Genomic DNA, 17,228 nt, shown 5'->3' with positions numbered 1-17,228 from the left:
TGTCAAACCTTCCTTTTCATATGCAAATAGATTCCCCAAAGAATGCAATTGATAACTTCTCAGCCTGAAACAAGAAAATTGTGCCCAATTCTATATTGTGTAGTCACAAAAATCTTTGAATTGAGCAATAATTTGATCTGTGCTCTCAGTGTTTGCAGTTTATTGGACGTTCACAGCAACTAAGTTTATAACTGGCTTCCAGTTTGGTCTTATTGCTGTGCACCCAATGATCAGGCCAGCACAGCAGCAGCTGCAGGACCAATCTAAAGATCAGTGAGATGATAACAAATTATTATGGACAAATGACTCCTCTTGAGACCAGCAAATAAAATGATTATTTAATTCATACTATTTTAATATAATATGATTTATATTATGATTATAATGTAAATTATATTATAAATGCCAGAAATGGTTTTAATCTCAGGATAATTCAGCATTATTTAGAAGAGGAAAGAAGGTTGGGAAAGTATGAGAAGGATTAGAATGTAGAAAGATGGGATGTGCAAGTAGGGAGGCAAGAGCATTATTAGTGTTGAAATTATGGGAAGGAGAATATAAATGGTTAAGGACAGAACTGTGAAGGAAGAAACTGAAGAGGAAAAAACCTAAAGAGAAAGAACTTCTGTATCTTCTATTTGTGCAATAATTTAAATGAGAAAAATTACAATGCCCAGTTAAATGAGTAACCTGATGGTTGTAACTTGAATAAGTTGAATTCAGGCAAGGCCTAATAATTTACATTTCAATGATCTGCAGCCCAATGAGAAAGGGGAGGTACAAGTTTTCCATTGCAAAGAAACTCGCAAGTGTTAGCAAATTCCTCTCTGGGTGCGTCAGATTACAGGGGACCTGATTGGGGAAGTCATTTTACTGGGAATGTAATGAGAGTTGTGTGTTATGTTAACTTAAGGCATTCACTCTACAGGGGACACACAGAGATCCAAAGGGTCAAGAGTTCAAATGACACCATAAACACCTGGTGACCGGATGCTCTAAACACAGATCTGACTTGTATAAACAGCATCATTTAATGAGATTGCCCCAGGGGACCTGGGTGTGATAAAATCACAATACAGCAGATTGTGTAAACACAACTGCAACAGCAACTTAAGGTGCAACTGGTCTGACTGCATTTACACATAGTCAGATCTGACCATTATAAATCAGTTTATCTAACCTTTTCTTCACAGAAACATGATCATGATTATGATACATGTATTTGTAAACTACAACAAATTTTCTCATAATGGCATAAAACCGTAACAGGTTAAAGCCATCTACAACAATCTATCTGGCTAAGACCAGTAAAGAAAAAATAAGATAGCCTCATCTACCTTAATTAAATTTGTGTAAAGGTTCAAGATAAACTGTATTTCGCTCTGTGCTTGTTTTCCTTTCAGGTGAATGGCTGCCACCCTTCAGATCCAGATTCCACTGGGTCTGAAGTCAAGACACACACACACAACTTAACATCTAGGAGATGGGAGGGAAGAGACTTCATGAAGCCATTCACACCTCACAGCACACATAGTTAAATGGCTTCCCAGTATAAAAACTGGAATAAAATTATACAACACAGATTATGGTAGGATAGACACCACCCATCTCCTATACACATCCATACACAACACACATCCTTAATTCTATCACCGCACAACACATTTTTCCTGGCATAGATCATGGGACTATCCAGGCCAAAATCATACACATAATGCAAATTTATCATACACTATTAATCTTCATACATACAGGACAAAATGAATTATTTTTCATAATTCCCTTTTTATTTGGTTTGAACAATTTTATTTTCATAATTACCTTTTATTTGGTTTGAATAATTTTACGGCTTACAGCCATGTCAACTTCCTGTATGTAAACACTGCAAGATGCATAAAACATGTGCATGGCTTTGTCACAAATTAATTAATGGACAATTAATTGATCAGTAAACTGATGGACAAATTGCTTAATATGTCCAGTCCTTAGCATTGTTGAAAACTGGAAGGGCCCCTAGTTTCCAACATATGACTAATGACAATAAAATATATCTAAAGACTTAGATCTGGGATGCAGGCATTTCTATAAATTAAGTAAACAATTCTCAGTCAGACCTGCATCATTGAGTGTGACTCCGCCTGTACATCAAATGCGCAGAAGATGAGTGCCAAAGTTTAACTAAAGATTTTAAATCTCTTTTTCTGTAAATCTCATTCTCTAAGTAATCTGATTGAAACATAAGAATTCAATAATGATTTGCATTCAAAACAACTGATACAAACAATTTTATAATGGCAATTATTCAATTGTGTATTTCCATGTTTCATTATGTGATATATTTTAATTATGCATACTGCTGGTAAACCTACTGTTATATTGACGGTTTTGATACCCTTCCTTCAATTCATCCAGACCATGTTTAAATTCCACTTCAATATCACTAGTGGTATTGAAGAATCTGGCGATCAAATGAGACTTGCTCACTAAATATATGACACTGAGAAATGAGACCGTTTTTACCACTCGCACTTCTGACAGGAGTTTATCATGTGTTATTTTGATGTTCTTGTGATTATCCAACAACTCTCTTTTTCCATCTCACAATAACCACAAAGTCATCAGTGTTCAATTATTGCATGGTTATTCAGAATTTGTTCAGGTGTCTCGCACACAATGGAGCATCATCAGTGAAATGATTCCTTCACCCATGGAGATCTGACCTGCCCGGCATACCAAACCTTCTGCTTGAAGGTGACCGAGGATTTCTCTAAGGGTCAGCTATTGATAAGAATCCTGGGGAGGACACAGATGTTTCATCAAAGTGTAAAGACACTTTCCACTGACACTTTCTGCTCATGCTTACTAACGCAACTGACTTGGGACAACAAGTCATTCTACAGACTGAAAACCCTCACAATCATCGGCAGGTGGAAACAAACCTGACCAACGGGATAACAGATATCCTGCCTAAGTGCTTCAGCATCCAATCAGCACAGTACGCCTACACCTAAAGGAACTGTGCCGCTGAGGTGTATTTCAGCAGTGTTTTCATCTTCATGTTCAGCCTGTCTTAATGTTGTTATTTCAGGTGACTGCTTGAATCCGGCACCCATTGATTTGTGCTGTTAACTCCAGGATCAGCACCATGAAAACTTCGGAAATTACATCCAAAATATGGAAACAAGGAATGTCCAAGTATGTCCCCTTGGGAACTAATCTGAATTTGTCCCAATTGGCCAGGGGCCGTCTGTAAGAGTCGGTTTTGGTGCTAAGACAAAAGCTGAGCTACACACCTCAGTAATTGAACAATAAAAGTCACTAATCTTGAGGAAAAGATCTCACAGAAACTGTGACAACACCCTGACAAACATTCCTCCCCCCTCCCCATTTTCCCCTCTCCTTGTCCTGGTTTCAAGTCACCAAATGCAGATATATCAGTGATGATGTTATTTGTAAATGTATTGTTTTATCCTTTTCATGTTTGATGTCTTTTTAAAGGTCTCAGTGCGAATGGTAAAATGGTCTCAGTTTCACTGCAGTCACTGGTAGTATTAGAAAGATTGGAAAACTAATGAGAATTCAGTTCTCCTTTGAGTAGTCTCTTCAAAGATATCTGATCCACTCCCCCAAAACCAGGTGGGGGTGATGCAAATATTTACAAACCTTTTGTTCTAGTTGGAGTATTTAAGGCTGGATGTTCTAACTCTCTGGGGGAATATTCTGTAATCAGACCCCCCGTGCAAACTGCATGTAGATGTGCCAGACATGATGACTCTTTTAAATTATTTTCATATTGCTTTGCAATTGTGTTTTATGTTTTTACGCTGATCAGTTGCGTACCATGGATTCTTGTTTACGATATTTACTTTTCCTGTCTGGCCAAAATAAATGTTAACCTTGATTTCTCTTGTATGGTTCCGAAATCGTTATTCTAGTATGGATCGATGTAGAGTCCTTTATTACCGCAAAATCTAGGGTTATGATAGATCACACCGATGACGCCACGACTGAAGCATGGAGCGCAGCGTGCGCGATATTCCGATTTCTGACTATCGCTGGGTTAGCAAGTTGTAGTCCGTAGATATTACTAAAATTACACTTTTTGTTGAGTGAGCATGTGCAACCACTTAAAGGTAAAATATTCACCCTACATCCTCTGACTAATCACAGAAGTAACCGTTTTGTGCCCGTGAGCGCGCGATATCCGGACGCGTCATGTCTCTAAGCGATTTAGGGTCTCTCGATGAACGAATATAAAAACTAGGAAGATATAAAGAAAATCAACGATCTAAATTAAATCGCAACTAATCATAAAATCAGCTGATAAACTCTAAATGTAGCACACTTTATGGAGTCACTTAGAATTGGAGTCAGATAAAATTATTAATGGAGTCAGATTTAAAATGAGATATCAATAAATTAAAAGAACTTCACCGAAAGGCTGAAAAGGCTTACACGCAGAATTCCTTTTGACCACGTCATTAGTTTTCGGTTTTTGGGCTAATGGATGGAGTTTTACACAGTAAATCTTTATAAAACGGTGTTCTTATAGCAGCAGCAACACAAAATGGATATCATAATAATCTTCCAGACCTAAATAGAGCAGAAACTTAACATGTTTGCACGGAATGTGCAGACTGAGGGAGAAAAAAAAAAGTGTTTGGTTTCCAAGGGGAGCGACTGCAGACCGCTCTCTCCAGAGCTGAATAAGGCAAGACGGCAAGGCATTAATTTTATCTGAATACAATGTGATGACAAGCGACGCCCAATCCCAGTCCAAACCCCCCTTATGAACGGCTCTACACAGCTCCTCTCCAACCCACTCACGGTCTAAAGATATCTCTCCCAGCACTGCTCCAAACATACTTTAATCTCCCACAAAATTGTGTACTTTCATTTGTTGAAAATAGTGGAAACAGGAATGATGGGAAAACAGGGCCGTTGCTATATAAGAAAGCAAGACCAACGTCTGAAGATGTAGATCTACAAGATCTATGGGTATGTTTGGAATGGCATTCTACTGTACATACTAAAAAAGTAGTTAGCAGTACATATGCTGTAGAGTGTACATAAATTTTTTTGTACACTCTTAAAAAATAAAAAAGTTCTAAAATGGGTTTTCCCAGTGAGGAACCATAGAAGAAGGGTTCCCCAAAGAACCTTTCAGTGAACAGTTCTTAAAAGAACCATTGTTTTCTTAGTGTGAAGAACATTTTAATAACCTAAAAGAACCTTTTCCCACTACACTGAACAAAAAAGATAAGCACATTTTACTTAATTTTTCTTTTGCACGTTTTTGCATGCATATTTTTTAAGTACATTTCACATATGGAATTAAGTAAACTCTACTTAACTACGTTGAGTTAAATTAACAAAGAAAATAAGTACTTAAAACATGGCCAGTAAAAGGTTGAGTAATTTATACTTAGTTGAAGTTTCCTTTGAAATACTTTTTACTCAAACAATATAACACTGAATTGAACCACACTTTTATAGTGTATGCTTTACTTAGAAACATGTCACCTTTATTTACAGTATATAGCGCTTTTTACAATGTCTGGTTGTTTCAAAGCAGCTTTACAGTGTTAGACAGGAAAATAATGCAACAGAATTTGATTTGGCTGTACAGCCGCTCTGGAGAAAATGGTTATGTTATCCAGCTCATTTCAACTATCATATAGTGACAATGCGGGCAGATCAGTAATTAAGTTTAACATTTATTTGAATATTTAGTTGAAAATTTAGTGTCCCCAACTGAGCAAGCCAAGCCAAAGGCGACAGTGGCAAGAACCAAAACTCCATCAGGTGGCATAATGGAGAAAAATAAACCTTGGGAGAAACCAGGCTCAGTTGGGGTGCCAGTTCTTCTCTGGCCAACGAACAAACAGTGTATGATTATTATTCTGGCAACATTACAGGTCAGAAGTCATATTAGATCAGAATATTTGAAAGATCAGGGTCATCACACCGGAGATGGGTTTATTGAGGATGTAGTGTCGATGAGGCAATTATTAGATAGGAATATTCGAAAGATCGGAGTCATCACGCCGGAGACGGGTTTATTGAGGATGTCGTGTTTATGAACACGAAACATAAAATAACATAATAAATAAATAAATAATAATAATAAATAAACATAAAATAACATAAAAAATAAATAATACAATAGATATGGACATGGTGTCTACATGTAGACACCATATACACATAATAGAAGTACCATGGCACCCGGACACAAAGACCTCCAAACTTGGTACACAATACGCAAATGGCGGTAACATTCGATGGATCGTTTTTGAATAGAAAAGCAAATGTCACAAAATGGCAAGTTACTAAACTGAACAACAAAAGCAATGATAAAACACTGTAAAAGTGTGGTACAGCTGGAAAATGGTGAAAAATATAGGCCTACCTTATTAATTATTCAAGTATCCCCAGTGCATGGTGGAAAACCAGTATTTATAATGTTGACATTTATGCTTTCATTTCTACAAGGTTGAATTGAATACTAATATAGAATTTACTTGCCTGAACTAACTTTTTCATGTAGTATTTACTTCACCACAAAATCATTTATATCATAGTATAAAGAACCTTTTTGTGGAATGGAAAGATTGCAGGGATGCTGAACGTTCTTCATGGAACCATTAAGAAACGTTATTATTAAGAGTGTATAGCGCTTGCAACACCAAGGTTGTGTGTTTGAATCAAAGGAAACACATGTACTGATAAGTTGCTTTGGATAAAAGAATCTGCCAAAAGCATAAACATAAATTGTTTGCAAATTATCTTCTACTTTGCCAAAATGTGGAGTGTACAAGCAAATAAGCAAAAACAGTGGCAGCAAAGATATCCAAATGTTTTAACAGACTGCCAAGAGGCAATGCAAAATTTGACTCAAAAATGCTAAATAAATATTTACACTACCGTTCAAAAGTTTGGCATCAGTAAGATTTTTTTTAAGTAATACTTTTGAGCAAATATAACAGTAAATACTTTTATATTGTTACAAAACATTTCTATTTTAAAAAATATATAATAATATAAATAAAAAATAATAAAAAATAATAAAAAATAATATAAATACACACACAAGCATGTATATATTTAGGAAATATTTGTTATATTTATATATGAAATATTTATATATTAGTTATATAAATATATATATACAGTATCAACTTTTTTCATAATATTACAGTTTTTTTGTTGCATAAATGATAAGCATTAGAGACTTCTCTCAATTTTTTTTAAAATCTCACCAACCTAAACACTGAACGGTAGCATATGATTAAAATGGTAACTTGATGCCATGCCATGTGTGGCAAACATGGAGTGAAGTCAAGTGATACTAATATAGCACAATGTTTTAAACATCCCACTGGTTTTCATATTTTTTTAAATCAACCTAAAACACCATTCCCGATCCATTTTGAGTGAAACTAAATGGATTGTGAAAAGTGTGTGTGTGCCGAGTGTGTTTGTTGGTTGTGCCAATCAGTGCACAGTCAAGGAATGTGTATAACTAAAGTAGAGGAGAAGCGCTTCTGTTCAGAGTGTTAGTGTGCTCAATGTGCGTCTTGTCAGTCTGTAAGGAGTGGGATGAGGTGCGGACTCACAGTCAGGTATCTAGCGTCCAACTCCACCTTCTTCTCCAGCTCTGACAGCAGCTCGTTGTGGAAGCATTTCAACTGCAAAAAAGCAGAAAAATTGAGTGAAGCTCGTTAATTTGCCTTTTTATTAACTTGAAAGAAGATTAGTGCAGGGGGGTTGGTTATACTTTATTTTAACCCCTTAACTGTCACCCCCTTTTTTAAAATACATGTGAAAATGCATTATCCAAACTTAAAAAGGTAGTTCACCCAAAAATGAAAATTCTGTCATCAATTACTGACCCTCAAGTTGTTTCAAACCTGTATGAATTTCTTTCTTCTGCTGAACACAAAAGGAGATATTTTAAAGAATGTCAGTAACCAGTTGATGGTCCCCATTGACTTCCATAGTATTTTTTTTTTCTTACTATGGAAGTCAACGGTGTCCATCAACTGTGTGGTTAACCATAATCTTCAAAATAACTTCTTTTTTCAGGTTTGGAACAACTTGAGGGTGAGTAAATGACATAACTGAAAATGTTGTTTTTAATCCAATAATGCTTTGGAATACAGATCCAAGTTTGGTCTTGTTTTAAAGAAGACACTCAGCAGCACTTCAAAAAAATGAAAGTATGAAAAAAGTTTTGGAAGTTTAAATTTACTGTAAATCAAATGTACTGTACTAAACTTTTTAGTTTTAAGATATACATATACAATACATATAAAAAAAATCCTATAAAATCAAAGCCATATGTCTAACCAAGTTGTGTTCCAAATTTGAAGTTGACATCGTAAAATGTAAAATGTCCCTATGGGATTCTGTTTAGGCGCTGTACCAAAAATAGCCACCGGGCGTTAACCACGTTCCATTAAATTTTTTTGATGCAATATCCTGAAACAAATTAATACATTTCTATCCAAACATCACTTCTATCATACAAGAGTCACCAAATACGGAACCTTTCCGATTATATATGTTCTTGCAAGTTTATTAAGTAGTTAAAATAAATTTTGTATTATGATACCTGACACTGCCCAATAGGGAATGAGCTTTCTAAAAGAATTTAAAGTGCCGTTTCCATAGTAATGCAACGGCCAATTTCAAAATGGTGATGAATTTTGATTTTGTAAGCTTTCGAATGACACCTAATTTATGATGATTACTAAAATATGTTATACGAAAAAAGGAAATAATTAAAAAGAGCGATTTATATATCCGCACCTGATCGTCACATTACAATTATTCAAATTCTCGTAAGGGCGATGATATCCTAACACGAAATAGTCTGTTTTAAAAAAGTTCTTCTTTGGCGAAATTAATTTTAAACCAAGTGTCGGCAACCTATCCTGGCCCACGGAGGAGTAGGCTAATTGCTAGGACGTGAGCAAAAGCGAGAGATGTGCTTGTATTTAACTCAGATAAAGTACATCGCACATACAGATCTACACTTTGAGGTAGGCCTAATTATTACAGCAACACATCTTGTTTTTACTAAGTTAGGAGCTATAAATATGATTGTGTGAGATACAATGAAGGCACATCAATGAAAACAAGACGATGAAAGAGCACAGCTCTGAAAGCAAGAGCTTTCAAATTCATGCACACTTGTGTGTGTGCGTAATTATTACTCACTGACAGCTTACAGCTTGTTATGCTTAGCTTTGAGAGAAAAAAAAAAAAAGTTAATGGTAGCTATACATTTCGGCTTATATAAAGTTCCATTAAACATTCTACACATCACAATGACGGTAATGCATGTGCGTTCATGCTGTTTGATTCATGAGTAACGTTAGCTGTAGCAAGCTGAGGCGCAAACTGCTGCAAATGAAAGTTGTTAATTTGTAATATATTCAGCGTTGCATCCTGAAGCTCAACACACCAGTGCTAATGCCGCTCTCTCTCCCATTCTTTGATCTTGAAATTAGCTGAAAATGAAAGTAAAAGAGTGACGTACGTTCATTGCGTTTTACCGTGAAAAGAGTTTTCTTTTTAAAAATAAACACATTCATGATTCGTCTCTCATCTACCCGCGACCCACCCGCAATTTTTGGAATGTTATTTTTTATTACTTGACCAGCGCGACCCGTGGTAATACCGTGGATTATCGCAGCGCCTGCGGATATAACCATGATCCGCGCATCACTACTTTACGTGTAAACAAAAAAAGTCAATTTGTGAAAACGGTGATGTCATGCGCATGCATATTACGTGTTCAGTCAATAGGTGTGTAGTGTTTCTTACAGTAACATCGCCACCTACTGGCCTGGTATGAATAATACAGCGCTTTTAGTCGTTTTCAAAGATCCATGTGAGCGGGGATCATTTTGACAACATTGTCATCTGTACACGAAAAACGCAAAAGGAAAAATGTTTCCATTTTTAGTACAATATTGTCATGTAAAGGTACCCTTAGAATTAAGAAAAGGGTTAGTTCCATGTAATTATGAATTATTTACTGTTATTACTACAGTAATTACATGTAACACATGTAACAAGACACTTTAAAATGAAGTGTTACCTGCCATGGTTACAAGAACAATTGCAACTGAAGTAAACTGGGCTTTCAAAAGCATAGAAACATTGAGTTTTTATTTAGATTTAGCAGTTACATTAATTATTCAGTAAAACCATCTTTTTTTTTTTTCAACCCGAAACTTGTAAATCCTCCTTTTGCAATTTCTATGGGTGGAGTTTGCTTTACAGCAAAATTTAGGTTTTAACTTGTATTGAACCTGTGAACATGTCAACAACTGTTCCAATCTATGCTAAGTAGATCCTTTAAAAAGGGAAAAAAAAAGAGGAGAAATGGATGATGGTTGAATAAGGTACACACCATTTCCTCTAACTGCACTTGAATCTGCCGGTGGACCTCTGCCATCTGGAAAAGCACGTCCCCTGCAGAGAAGAGGGACAGACGTCCGTTAAGAGAGAGGACAACAGGAAATGGACTCATAATCATGTGATTCAAGTGAGAAAAATGTAGTGAGGTTAAAGAGACCGATCGAGTTAGGGTGGAGTAGGCAAGAAAGAACGTAAGAAAGATAGAAAGAGGGAGAGAAGTCCCAACGTGCATTATAACCATGCCATCGCACTGAACACACACCACAGACGGGCAAACATGGAGACAATGACACTGTCAAAAGACATTGAACACTGAGACAGAGAAATTAATGACAGGGTGAAAGGGTGGAGAACAAACAGAGAAACTTGGATGAGCAAAAATACAAAGCATTTCATTGTATTAAAGGAATATTTCACTGCAAAATGAAAATTCTGACATTCTTTACTCGCCATATGCTGTTATTTTTCTGTGGAAAGCTATCATATGACTTCAGAAGTCTATAGCGCGCTTAATGGTGGTTTTGGGGGGGAAGTTTGATTGGCATGGTCACTTTGAACTGCTGTTTTATGGAAAAGACTATTAAAAAATGTCTGTGTGTGTGTGTGTGTGCAGAGAAACATAACAGCATATGGGTTAGGTTTGACAAGAATGTCAGTAAATATTGACAGGATTTACATTTGATTGAAGTGTTCCTTTAAACAAAACCAAAGAACTCTTGACTGTAAATTAGAAATGTGTTTCATTTGTCTTTTTTTTTAAGTTCTTCTCCTCCAGGATGACTGTCAGAATGTTGTGAAACTTATTGCAGAAGAGTAAAGTAAACAGGAAGAATAAAGAAACAAAGAGAGGCCATGCAGCTGGTGGAAGTTGTTTTAATATACCTACATGCTGCTGCTTCTGAATATGCAATGCATTGTGAAGAAAGGAACAGACAGTGAGCAGAGCACAGAGGAGACCCAGTAAGACACTTTGAAAAGAACACACAGCAATGGAAGACAACAGCCAGCAGCCCTGACCTCCGCCCATCTCTGCACGCTAGCCTAAAGTTGGATCTAGTGTTTTGCGCGTGCTTGAACGCTTCATACTTGACAGTCAGTCCAGTGTAACAACACACATCGGATCCCCGCACGGTTGTTTACGCCACAGACACATGATTGAAGAGCTCTCGCTGAAGAGACCAAGCATTGTACTCAGAAACACAGCCTGTTGATTACTCTGAGAGAGGCTCCTGGGGAGATTAATGATGACTAGTTCGCCCAAAAATTAAAGTAGGTCATCATTCATTCACCCTCATCGTGTATCAAACACATTTCCTTCTATGGTAACAAAAGGAGATGTTTAGCAGAATGTTCATGCTGCTCTTTTCCATACAAAAGCAGAATGTGGTCGGGCTGTCAATATAGATTGTTTTGATGGCTGATGCCAATACCAATGAAATAAAGTAGCACTTTAATTTACAGCCCTGTTCTCCATGTACATACTATGTACTTATTATAGTAATTACCATAACTAGGTAATAACTAGGTACAGTACTAACGCTGAACCAACCCCTAAGCCTAACATTAACCCATGTAGTTACCTTACTGTACATTACCAGTACATTCTTAGGTAAGTGGACTGTAAGTACATGTAAGTGCACTTACTGTAAAATAAAGTGCAACCGCAATGTATATTTACATACACATTTTGTTGACCCTGGAACATTCCTGTTCCAAAAATGTAGTCCTAACCCTATCCCTACAAAGCGTGCAACACGAGTCCTTAAAAGCGAAGCTAAAGCGTCTTGATCGCCCCTAGGTGGCTGGATGCAGTATATGTCATAAACCCCACCCTCTCCATGAAATGTAATGGGATGTGAGACAGTAAACAATCAAATTACTCTTAAAATATATATTTTTTCCAAAGACAGGCAGTTTTTAAATCACGCAGGTGTTAGTTCAAGTGTTCGCTCTTTAAATACATTTGGTTTAGTTAGTTATTTGATGCTGTGAGGTCATGATTGACAGCTTCTCTGAGGGAAGCAACTGACTTTTTTCAGGATCTTTGCAAGGAGATTGGAGCTTCAACTTTAAATTCTACATTTCCATAACTGTTTATTTCACACTAACATAAGGAGTTGTTCTGAGTGTGGGCAGGACCTTGATATCGCGGCTCCACTTCGCACTCACTACTGCGCAGACTCGAGACTCAAGACGTCAGTGCCATATTAGGACACGGGCGGCTTCACTTACTACAATGGAATAGAGTGAAGGTGTGTCGTCCATCTTTTTTTACAGTCTATGATCCCTTCCCCTAAACCTAAACCCTACCCATAAGTTATCCCTAAAATCTAAGTGAAGTGATAGGTGAATTACACTGATGTAGAAGCACCTAACCCTGGTTGTAAACCTAAACTTGACATAAACTTTAAACTTGTCCCTCGAATCTGATTGGTTGACTGGAATGTTCTTTCCAGGATCAACACAGATTTTGATCCAGGAACATGTTGCACTCGGTGAAATCAGTTTCGGCAGGAAGTAACATAAAAGTCCCATATTCCCAGTCTTCAAAAGGCACATGACAGCTTTGTAAGAGAAACAGACCCAAATGTTGCTCTCCATTTCAGTTGAGAGAAATTAAAATTGGTTCTAAAATTAATTTGCGCTTCCATAAATTCTTGGCCAGCCATGATCTGTGTTTGTAGTCACTAATCAAGCTATTGACCATTGTTTACTTTGAATATGTGAACATGTGAAAGAGATTTCAAAAAGTCAAAAAGACTTTTGCCGTATGGAAAAAGAGCAGTGTGAATATTCTTCAAAATTTCTCCCTTCGTGCTCCATGGAAAACACTAGTAAATGGGTGAACTTTCCCTCTAAGGTTCATACAAGTCACTAGTCTGAGTTTACCCAATAATCTTAATTATGATCTCTATAAGCATGTTTAGTAAACTGCCAGACAAAAAAACAAACAAACACAGATGCATTTAAATGAGCATTGCAGTCCAAAATCATTCAGCCAAACGAACAGTGTGAGAAAGCTATACAAAACAAGAACAAAAACACTCAGAACAGAAGGTACTACTTTAATAACACAGAAACCGCACATTTTGTTCATTCCTTCATTTGTTCATTTTCATTCTATTTCTCAAATGAAAGAAAATGCGATGTAATTCACACACCGACTCCCTTTCTCATCATATGAAGCTTATTGAAAACATTATCACAATAGTGATAACAAATGAGAGAAATATCAAATCACAATAATGAACTGTTAACTATGTGGGCGGTTGATGTGCAACGGTTTTTAATCGGTCCTGGGCATAAATGCTGTTAATTAAATGGTGGGTAACATTTTACATTTACAAAATTCTTTCATTAACATTAGGCATCTATAACTAACAATTTTACAGCTCTATTAATATTAAAATGTTACTATATGTAGAAATTATAACATTAATAAATGTTGTGAAATTATTGTTAATTCTTAGTTGTGTTAACTACTGTGTTAACAAACGTGTACACATGGGGTAAAAAGTCACCAAACATAAATGTCCATCCAGACTTAATCAAAATTGCTTTAGTGGTTTGATTGCAATTAATCAAACCAACATAACTCTGAGGTTTGATTTAAAACAGGTATATGGTGCAATCACCCCCTGAACAAACCATCAGACAGACTTAAAAATAAATAAAACCGTGGTCTCCCTCATTAGTCTGCAGACTAAACCGATTAAAGAGAATCAGCCATGCTCACCAGCCTCAAGGCTTACAAACTAAAGAGGTATTTTGACTGGTCTTAGTGCTGGGGTCAATTGTAGCACTACGGCCTGCCATGAACACACAGATACACACGTACACACACGACAGATAAGTACAGTTGTCACTCTTCTTCTTGTCCTTAATCTCATTCTGTACACACAGAGTTCAGTCATTTATGAAAGTTACAGCTAAATTAACAGCTAAAAAATCTGACCAATATACTGTATATGCTGGCATTCAAATATTATAAAAGATTCTGAATCCTTTATAAATCTAGTTTAAAACACATAAGGGTTTAAAGAAAACAACAACTATGCGTTACTATTTTCATGGGGAAAAAATGGACTAACCGTGATGTAATAAAAATAACATGTATTCACAATTATTACGTATTGATTTACTGAATCGTATCACATGATATTTTACAACCTGGCACCTTGACACAGTCATGAGGGTATGCAGTTTTTTTTTCTGTTGGTTACATTACTTTAAATTTGCAGACAAACTTTGTTATTATTTATATATTTTATTATAAATAAGAAAGCTAACCCTGACACACACAAAATAAAGAAAATTATAAACATACTGGATGGATGGATGGATGGGATTGGATTGGACTGAATGATGGATGAATGGATGAATGGATGGATGGATGGATTGGATTGGATATGTAAGATCATAGACAGATGGATAGATGGATGGGATTGGATTGGATTGGATTGAATGGATGAATGGATGGATGGATTGGATTGGATATGTAAGATCATAGACAGATGGATAGATGGATGGATTACTATTATTATTACTATATTAAGTTACATTCAGAAAAATAGAATATTTCAAAAATTAAACAAATGTTCAAGCATTGAAGCAGGTTTGACATTTATTAAATTTTTTAGGACATCTTTATCAACCCATTACATTTTTGAGATTATGTAAAAGAACAATAACAATACTTTTAATTCACCAAAATCCGCATTCAAGTGATTGCGCAGTATGAATGAACTGCTTTTAAAAAATATTTTTGAATAAATTAACAGGTAATTTATTCAAAAATATTTTTTAAAAGCAGTTAATTCATACTGCACAATCACTTGAATGCGGATTTTGGTGAATTAAAAGTATTGTTATTGTTCTTTTACATAATCTCAAAAATGAAAAACAATGAAAAAAAAGCAGTACACTACTGACCGAGACTACAAAATGTTGCTATGGTTACCACCACATAAACCATGCTATGTTCGGGAGTGACTCAAGTCCTTCATACTCGCTCAACAGTAATTCAGAGGATTAACTCCTGCATTTAAATGTGACTCCCAAAACTCAACAGTGTGCATGAGGCCACAAAGAAACAGACACACCCAGACCTTCCTTCGCACTACGTTACTGGAAAACCTTCTACCTCAATCCACCTTTAGATCATTTATTCACTTTGCAAGCAGTCGGAACGTCTGATTTTTGGCTCGAGCCAAAGGAATCAAAGGAAGCAGTAACCAAATTTATACGAGTCAGCAGAATGTGGTCTATTTAAAAAAAAAAATCTTGATATTGTTATTAGACCATTGTTCTGGTACGTTGTTGAAGATGTGCATCAAGTTTTTACAGCAAAGACACACACTAAAAGCCTTTCAGAAAACTTGACTCTGCTTTGATGTGTCTGACAGGAGCTTTTTTGCATGCAGGTACTTTAAGCTCTTTAAAAACGGACTTGTGACTTCCACATTCCTTCTGCTTGTGCACAGCTGCATGACTGAGAGACGGCAACGGGGCAGCAAGCGGTCACGGTCACTGCAGAGCGCTCCACAAAACCACAACACACACACACACACACACACACACACACACCCTCTCGGGTCCTGTCACGGCCGTTTCTCCTTCTTCCTCACAACCCGCAACCAGCAGGTTCTCTTCGCAAAATATGTTGGTTGCATTGCATGACTTTGATTTGCAGAAGAAAACTATTATTAAAAGGTGCACTATGTAACTTTTCCATCCACTAGAGGTCGCCTATTCAAAACTAAGGCATAGTTTTATGACGCCACGTTTGAGCGCAGAATCCGGGGACTTGTGGTCTTCACCTCACAGCCGGTGGAAAAGAATCGGGATAAAACTCGGGTAGAAATCATGTTCATGGGTGCGATTATTAACGTTACTGTAGAATGAAGCAGAGCAGGGCCGACTGTTGTGGGAGCTGAGCAAGGCAGCTGGAGCGATTGTTAATAAGATGCACGCAACACACGCCTCGCGAGCAGCGGGACTTTTATTATGACACAGTCGCCGGTGCCACTTCCGCTTTTCAAAATAGATTTACAAATAGTTGGAAACATTTGGGATATTGTAAGTACTCAACTGAACAAAATATATAACACTGGCCTAGTGGTTTTTGGATATTTTACTGAATTTTTTTTACATAGTGCACCTTTAAATAAATAAAAAATAATAATAATAATAATTAAAGTATTAACATTATTATTCCAAATTACTGATTTTCTTCTCAAATGAAATGGGTTGTGAAATAAAACAGTGAAGCAGGTTTGTTAAAACATGAAACATGATTTTTTTTTATAAATAATAATAATGCTAATAATAATACATAAATATAATATTTATGATAATTATGATGATCATGATTTGTATTATAATTATCATTAGACTCAATATTACAAAAATAATAATAATATCAATATATTTATAATAATAATAATAATAATAATAATAAAAGTATTAACATTATTATTCCAAATTACAGATTTTCTTCTCAAATGAAAAAAGTTGTGAAATAAAGCAGTGAAGTTTGTTAAAACATTTTTTTTTAATAAATAATAATAATAAATACAATATTTATGATGATGATCATTTTTATTATAATTAATCATTAGTATGAATATTATTAAGAAAAAAATAAAATTCTATGATGATAATAATAATAATATTATTATATTATAATAATAATATTTCCCCTCAAATAAAAAATAAGCTGTGAAATAAAATTTCTTTGTTATAATAATAATAATAAATAAAAAAATAAAAAAACAGTGAATAGAAATAAGACA

General features: G+C 35.8%; 1 protein-coding gene across 5 annotated transcripts in view; it reads right to left on the bottom strand.

Annotated features, from left to right (window-relative positions):
• The window catches only part of baiap2a (BAR/IMD domain containing adaptor protein 2a), a 134,751-nt gene that overhangs the window by 40,780 nt on the left and 76,743 nt on the right, over positions 1–17,228 (bottom strand). For all 5 annotated transcript variants that reach the window (XM_079829544.1, XM_079829543.1, XM_079829546.1 and 2 more), the window contains exons 4-5: positions 10,427–10,488; positions 7,620–7,691 (exon numbers count right to left, since the gene is read on the bottom strand). In XM_079829544.1, coding sequence (XP_079685670.1) covers positions 7,620–7,691; positions 10,427–10,488 — 134 coding nt within the window. The remainder of the gene's footprint in view (positions 1–7,619; positions 7,692–10,426; positions 10,489–17,228) is intronic.

This window comes from Gobio gobio (assembly GCF_949357685.1).
Source record: "Gobio gobio genome assembly, chromosome: 1".
Lineage (NCBI taxonomy): Eukaryota > Metazoa > Chordata > Actinopteri > Cypriniformes > Gobionidae > Gobio > Gobio gobio.
Note: the sequence above shows the minus strand (reverse complement) of the source record. Positions and strands in the feature narration are given on the sequence as shown.